The sequence below is a fragment of the Nannospalax galili genome, unplaced genomic scaffold (assembly GCF_000622305.1).
Source record: "Nannospalax galili isolate Female #2095 unplaced genomic scaffold, S.galili_v1.0 scaffold475, whole genome shotgun sequence".
In the NCBI taxonomy this organism is placed as follows: domain Eukaryota; kingdom Metazoa; phylum Chordata; class Mammalia; order Rodentia; family Spalacidae; genus Nannospalax; species Nannospalax galili.
The window spans coordinates 403,440-411,631 of NW_008339435.1; the positions used below are offsets into that span (position 1 = coordinate 403,440).

The 8,192-nt window shown below is 49.3% G+C and overlaps 1 protein-coding gene across 1 annotated transcript in view; it reads right to left on the reverse strand.

The window, feature by feature from the left end:
• Inka2 (inka box actin regulator 2) overlaps nucleotides 1–8,192 on the reverse strand; it is a 12,401-nt gene continuing 4,209 nt past the window's right edge. Inside the window, exon 2 of the mRNA XM_017798409.1 lies at nucleotides 1–841. Within this exon, the coding sequence (XP_017653898.1) occupies nucleotides 2–841 (840 nt within the window). The 3' untranslated portion in view covers nucleotide 1. The remainder of the gene's footprint in view (nucleotides 842–8,192) is intronic.

Here is an 8,192-nt window from a genome sequence, read left to right on the forward strand (position 1 = left end):
TTCAGACCCAAACAGCTGTATTGACGTCAAAGCCTGCATGGGAGGGCTCCAAGGCCTTAGGGCTACTTGTGGCAGGGGTTTCAACATTTCTGGGCTCTCCTGTGCTTGAGAAGGGGAACCGTTCAGAGCCTTTGGAAAGGCTCCTCTTCTTGACTTTCTGAGAGCGTCCTGCTCGGGACTCGGAGACCATGGGTGTCACCCAGCCTGGCTTCTCCTTGAGCAGCCGGTCTCTGTCGGGCCTCACGCTACGCAAGAACTTCCTAAAGATGTTTGCTGTTAGGGCAAACTTGCGACCCAGCTCCCGGGACTGGCCTTTCTCTCTGTGCTCACTAGCTCCCCCAGTTTCACCCTTCTCCCCACCCTTCTCCAGTTCTGGCAAGTCTAGCCAGTTGCCCACCAGGTCTGCAAAAACATTGTCCCCTAACACCAAAGGCTGCCGGTTCCTTCCCCGTGACATCAGTGTGGAGGTCCAGTCATCTGGTTCCACCCACTCTGGCCCCTGCTGGGTACAGCTTTGGTCCTCCAGCAGCTGTGTCTTGGGCAGGGCAGTAAGATCCCTCCGGAAGACGCTCCTATGACAGGGAAACTTGGGGCTGCTGCCAAAAGAAGGCTGGCTGGAGGGGGGATGGCCCACAAGCCTGGCAGGACTGCCACTGCCCTCCCAGCGAGGGCTTTCAGGCTGTGTCTCTGGGCTCTCAGGACAGCTGGAGGCAGGAGCCCCTCCAGAGATCTCCAGCTGCTCCAGTGCCGTCTGCACCTGTAGGAGCTTCAGTTCTTGTAGTGCACCCATCATGCAGTTCATCTGATCCTGTAAGCCATCCCCCACCTCTTTCATGGACATCTGCAATGAGAGAAAGCACAGGGCCAGTGAGCATGAGGACTGCAGGGATGGTTAACCCTCACAGCCTTGAACTTCGACCTGCAACCCCTGAACATACACTCCCAGGGTCACACAGCCTGCTATTAGAACCTTGCCTTTACAGCCGGCTACAGGGCAGACCCGTGCTGTGAGAGGAGGAAATTGAACACTGCTATGGCTAGATAAGAGAAATTGCATTCATTCATGGCTCTGTCCTAAAGGCTATTCAGATATTCCTCCATTTATGATGGGATCACAACCAGGTAAATCCACAGTAAGTTGAACTTATCATTAAGGTGAAAATTCACTCAATATACCTAAGCAACAAAATGTTCAGAACTTATATCATCCTGCAGGTAGGGAAAATTATCCAAAACAAAGTATTATAATGAAGTGTTGACCACCTCGTGTAATGTACTGAAAGTGAAAAAAACAGAATATCGCCAGCACTAGCTTGTAATCACACCTATGGGAGGATGAGGCAGGAGAACTACCTTGAGTTTAAGGCCAGCCTGTGGTACCCAGTAAGTGCCAGACAAGCCTGGGTCTTATAGACCCTGTCTCAAACAAATGAAAAAACCTGAAATGGTTTTATGGGTATGCTTTCACATCATGGTAAAGTCCAGAAGTCATTAAGTTGAGGGCTGTCTGTTTTGTGTGTGTATGTGCCATGAATATAGCTATGCATATATGTATGTATGTATGTATGTATGTATGTATATATAGCAACTTATATTAATAAATTACCCTATATTTAATTGGATATGAGATTGGGACTATTACTGCTTCCATTTGACAGTTGAGGGAATTGAGGATCCTAAGTGACTTGCCCGTGATTAGATAATAAAAGGTGGAGCTGAGATTAGTCTGAGGGCACACAAAGTGGCAGTGGTCAGCCCTGTCCTTTTGTGCCCTTACTCCCTAGTGGATGATGGTGATGATGATGGCAATCAACGGTTGAAAGCATTTACTATGTAACAGGAATCATGCTACCGCATCTTATTCAGTCTATGTGAACCTCAGAGGTTGCTAGTCTCACTTCAACAAATGAGTAGAACTATGGCAGTAAGAGACCTGAGGACACGCAGCTCACAAAGTCAGGATGCAAGCCCAGTTCTGCCTCACTCCAAATGCTGTTGTCCTAACCAGCAACCACTGCCTGCAGATGGCTGGGCAGCAGGACTGGGCTTGAAGACTACTCTGTCTTCTGTGGAGCAGGGGGGAGAGGAGGGAAAGGGACACTAGAGCAAAAGGGTAAGCCTGGAGCTTCCTTTAACTGTTCTTCACATCTGACTGGTCAGGGGAGAAAGAAGGCCAGGAAACGCCTATGTACCAGAAGCCCCTGCCTAGCCCTGCCCAGCCTGTCTCTCCTTCCCAAGCACCTGTTCCCTCTCAGCTGCCCTCACACTTGGCTCCAGCACTTTTTCTTCACTGGCCCTGCTGTCCTTGTCATGCCAGCAGAGGAGATCCTGGTGTCAGTTCCCCCAGCTCCGTGTCCTAGGTGCCATCTGGAAGGGGCTGAGGAACTGTCTTGGTAGTCAGTCCCACTTGAAGGCTAGGAGAAACCACCTCTGATAACATTCATAAGGTTCCCAGACCCTGTGCCCAAGCTGCCTTGGGCCTGCCAGCTCCCTCCCCACATCCTGATCAAGTTACTCACAGTGAGCCTCCTGTGCAGGAACCATCTGTTTCTTAAGCCCCCCAGAGACCCGTGGGATCATCTTACCTCCCAGGCTTGTCTTAATGCCCAGAGCTAAGCCCAGGGTGTGGGGGGTGGGGACTGCAGTAATGGGGGACAGAGAGGCACTAAAGAGTGGGTTGGCTGGCAGCTGACCTTCTCAGACTTCTGGGTTAAACCTTCCCCTGCCAACCCTGGCCTGCTAGGAAGAATTCATCCAAGCTCCCATGAGCCAGCAGCATTAAAGGTCAGTGGAGGACTGACTGACCCTGAAGGCCAGGAGGTTTTTGCTGGCTGTAGAGATTGCCCTTGATTTGTGCACTTTCCTCAGTCAGGGCGGCTCACGACCTAATAGCTCTGGGATTTGCTGGGGCACATATGTGCCATTTGAGTGGAGGTGGCAGCCAGAGCAGGAGGCACAGAGCCCATGGAGTAGTGTACCTGTTGTTGCTAGCCCTGGCTCTCATCTCTCTGCTTCCGCCTTCCCAAGCCCTTCAGCTGGTAAAGCCTACAACAGAACCAGGGATGCTAGGATACAAACCCAGACCAGTTCCTTCATGACAAATTGCTTTTCTTTCGGACTGCCCTATTCTCCACTCTCCAATCCACTCTCCTGTCACCTGGAACCTCTGTTCGGTCACCCTGTTGCTGTCTAAGTTATTCACGCACTGTGCTGGAGTCCTCCTCCCTCCAGATGCCCTGCTTCCTTATTTCTGTGCTAGAAATGCTGCAGAAGTTTTCACCAGGGCCTGTGGGCCACCAGATCCACGAGGGCCTGACCACACTTCTGGATATACACCTCCATCTCATCACCTGCTGGCTCTCTACTGTCTAGAGACTCAAATCCAAACTACTATGACGGCTAGTTCAAGACTCATGACAGAATTTGAGTCCCAGGCATATCCCTGTCCCTTACATGTCCCCACCACACTCTTGTCAGGACCTCCTCTTAGATCCTTAAAGTGCAGGTCCCTCAGTCCTACTTCTTTATTGGCCCTGTGTCTTCTGTGCTTTAAATGCTCAGTTGCCCGTGAAATGTTTATTGAGCACCTACCATTTGAAGGCAGAGACAGAGCTACCATCATTCCCCGCTCCCCTGAACCTACTGGACACCCTATGATATATTCACAAACCATGTATGGAGACTACTAACTGCCCCAAACCATCCCTGTAGAGTGCTTTCTACTTACTAGATAGGGAGAGTCGGGGCCATTTCCTAAGATTTCATTTCACCAAATAGTAAGGAGTCTGATCCGGCAGGATTCCTTCCAGAAGGAGGAACACAGTCCAGGCCAGAGGCAGTGGGAGGAATGAAATGACCCCATTCAGTCTCTTCCAGTATGGAAAAATCCGTAAGAAATAATGCTGACATTTTGTACAGTTTTCCAGCGGGAAGGAATGTGTGTGGGAATGCATGAATTTAGGGCTGTCCAGAAGACAGAAGCCCCTTTTAAATAAGCAAGGGCTGAAATTGCACCCATATTAAACTATTCTGTATTAGTTCAGAACTCAGGGTCTGGAAATAAAAGGAACAGGGTTCAAATCCATGTCACGCTTCCACGTAGTAATTGTGTGATTATTTGGACAGGTCATTTAAAGTTTCTATTTCAATTTTCTATGGGGGTTGTTGCTGTTGCTATTAATAGTTTTGTTTTATTTTCTATAGATAGAACTTACAGTTCTGCCTTAGCCTCCCAACTGTTGAGATTACAGACATGAGCAATCACACCCAGCTCAATTTCTCCATTCTTTTTAAAATTTTTATTATTATTTATTTATTTATTTATTTATTTATTTATTTGTAACAGGGTCTTATGTAGCCCACTCTGGCCTCAAATTCACTATGTAGCTTAGGATGGTCTTGAAATTCTGACTCCCTAGCCTCTACCTCCCCAGTGCTAGGATTATAGACATGCTTCACCGAGAAGTTTTATGAGGTACTGGGGATCAAACCCAGGACTTTATGCATATTGGGAAGAAAGAACTCTACCAACTGAGCTAGATTCCCAGCTCTACTTCACCATTCTTTAAAATTGGAATAATAGTTCCTGCCTCAATAGCTACGATGCAGAATAGATGAGGTGATAGGTATCTAATGGGGTAAAGAAAGCATTAAATGCACACTAGCTGTTAAGACTTTCTGTGTACTCTAGAACATTCCTTCCGTGGTGGTGAGTCTTCACACATGGTAATGACAGGATTCCACACATTATCTGGTTCAATCAAGGAGAACATCTCTTTGGTCCAGCTGCCCTCTTATTCCCCCAGCACTGCTTCACTCAGGCAGGGGAAGGGAGGAAGGGAAAGTCCCAGCTTCCTCCAGCCCACTGCACACTGACTTCCGGGAGCCCAACAGCAGGCTGACTGCATGCTGATACTGCTGGGCAGGCAGGTGTGAGAGGGAAGAGAACAGAAGGAAGCTGAGTTGTGGGAAGCTGGGAGGGCTGGGGAAGTGGGAACAGTAGCATCCGCTGGGTCTTGACAGTGAGGGGAGCCAACAAGACAGCCTTTTCCCACTGACCCCAAGGGGATGATGTCACCCATGGAGAAAGAGCCAGAGGCCACGCAGTTCTCCTCGCTCAGAGCGTGGGACCTTCTCGGATCCCAGGGCTTCTCTTGCCTCAGGAGCAAAGAGGGAGAAGAAGGAGCAGTGTGGGGTGGGAGCTAAGGAGCAGGGTCAGCTGAGACAGACATTAAGGAATCACTCTGAATCCCATTCTCCATACTGGAGGCCTCCTAGTGTCTTAGAGACTTCCATTCTTCCAACAAGGACCAGGAGCCCAACTTGCTCCCACGGATCAACTGGAGATGTCACAAGATCGGCTTGGTTCTCATCAGTTTGAGTAGAAATGGATTCAACTGCCTTCTCCCTTTCTTCCACCTCTAGTTTCTCTCTCTCTCTCTCTCTCTCTCTCTCTCTCTCTCTCTCTCTGTGCTGTGTTGGTACTCACAAAACAAGGGCAAGGAGGGCCCTTCCACCATCAAATGCAAAGTCTTAAGCATATCCCAGTATCCCAGTAAACCATGGAAATCTCTTCTGAGAAAGGCCTTGAAACGTCTCTTCACCCCACTCTTTGCCCCTATCCCCAGTTCATCTCCTACCTCCAGCCCCACCTGGGATTCAGAGTTTCATCCTACACATTTTCTGCACATCATACTTCAGACTCTCCAGCTACAATCTACTCTAGCTCTCCTGATGTGGTCAACAGCCCCACACTTGTAGCCTGGGGATTCTGCTGGGAGTTCATTGGGCAGATTCACCCAAGATTCACCTGTGTCCTTTAGGCTCTAAACCTGTCCAATGTTAATCCTCCTGTGTGGGGCATGAGCCCTTTCCTCTGTATTGCTGAGTCCCATGACTGCTCTGGAAGGTGGAAGAAGCCCCACTTGATCCCCTCAGATCATCTTCTCTGGAGCCAGTGTTGCCCAAACATTCTTTGCCAGGCCTTACTATTATACTGCATGTACATATGAACTATACGCCTATTAATATTTTACTTAAATCTATGAACTGTATGCAAATCAATGTGTTTATAAAGGAATTTGTATGAAAAGTGCAGTACATGCCACCAACAGGTAGTAACTGTAAGCATGCATGCCTCATGATCCCTCTGCAGGAAACAATGTCCTATGGCCTCTAGTTCTAAGGCTCCTTGGTGGGAGAGCTGGGACCCCCAAGGCTGGTCCCCTTTCCCCAGGCCGTTGCATTTTCATGTCATAATTATCCTGATCTCTCAGCTTCATGGTGTGCTAAGAGAAGAAACCAGGCCAGCCAGCAGGTGATGTAACAAGGGATCACCACCAGGCAAGGAAGAAGAGTCAGAAATCATCCTCTGAGGGCCTCTAAGATTCAAATCACTTCCTTTCCAGTCAGGGCTCCTAAGAGAGAAAAACAACTGCCTGCCATTGGGAAGCAGATCTCACCATCCTGAGTCAGGGGCAAGATTGAGGTCGGGATCAGCTATCCATGGACAGCCCCCTCCCTTTGCCACTGGCTGGACCTTTGTGGCGTGGGAGGAGAGGGGTTGGAAAGATATGCCAACATCCTCGGCTCCCTTCCCAAGTCCTGCCCTGGGCCCCTGACTGATCCTGCAGCTGTGCCCTCCTTCCATCCATCTCACGCCCTCTCCCAGCTCAGCCAGAATCCTTTGACACAGGATCAGCTTTGCCATGGACTTGGCAGTGTGCCTTGCCTCCCTTCCCCACCCCCATTACTCACAAAATCCCCACACAGTTCCTTTCAGTCCCTGGGGAAGCTAGGAGGAGGCTCAGGGCGGAAATGGGAAAAGCCCCACTTTTGCCAAGTGACCCATTCTCCAGCTCAGTGAATAGGGACCTTCTTGACTCTTGGCTGGGACTTTCAACAGGAAGGTAACAGGGAAACTTTGCCAAGAGCTGCAGGAGGGAGGTGGATAAAGAGGAGGAAGTGAGGGATGAGAAATGATGAGCCTACTTTCCCAAGTGAACCATCTCCTGGGGGGTCACATGGTCATGCAAGAAACAGATGGAGAGGGGCCCAGTATTGCCTGCTCTGGGTGGGGGTTAGGGGGTGGCCCCTCAGTGTCAGCCAGCCCTCTTCCGTCTGACCACCTCTCCAGCAGTCAACTGAGGGACTTCAAGAAGTTCTCTACTTTTCTCCTTCCTAGTTCAGACCTTCATACACTCTTACCTGGACTCTTCTAACTCATGTTCCTGCCTCATTTTCCTGTCCCTTCCTCCACGCCATATGGCTGCCAAGGTCTCAGGGGTCTCGCTGGCCATGCTGCTCTCTAGTGCACAGAGAAAGGCTGGAGGCTTTAGTTTGACATTCAAGGCCCCCATTTCAGCCAGTCACCCACTGCACATACTCTATGGTGTAGCAAATTCAAGTTGGTCTTCAGACATCCACATGGCTTCTGCCTCTGTGCCCTCTACCCATGTCTCCCTATCTATCTGCCTGGAATGCTGTTTTCCCCTGTGCTCTTCCCCACTGATCCCTCAAAGTCTCACTTATGTGCTGTCTCTTCCACAAGAGGACATGTTCTCTGATCTTGTAGCTGGAGATCACCTCTCCTCTCTCAGAGCACTAAACCTGTGCCCTTTACAGAGTACATGCCTACAATCTCCTCAGTAGAAGTTTGCACACCATGCCTTATGGGTAGGAGCAGCAGCTCTGCAGTGGACTGGCTAGATCTAAACCCAACCTTCACTGCTTATCAGCTCTCAGCCAAGTCACCCAACCTCCTTCGCACTCTATTTTCTTGTTTTAGAAATGAGAATAAAGCTGGGCATGGTGGCTCATGCCTGTAATCCAAGTCAGGCAAGATGAACCTACAGAGCAAAACCCTATCTCAAAAAATCGACACATACACATACACCGCACCACACCACACTTTATATCTGAGTATAGTGGTAAACCCCTATAATCCCAGTCCTTGGGATGTGAAGGCAGGAGGATGGGGAGCTCAAGGTCATCCTTGGTTATGTAGCAAGTTCAAGGACAGTACATGAAACTCTATCTCAAAACAAGCAAATGAAAACGAGAGAGAGAGAGAGAGAGAGAGAGAGAGAGAGAGAGAGAGAGAGAAAAAAAATTTTTTAGGTTGTTGTGACAGTTAGAGACAGAGTTATATATTTGACATATCAAATAAACGGGATACACCACACGCTCACACA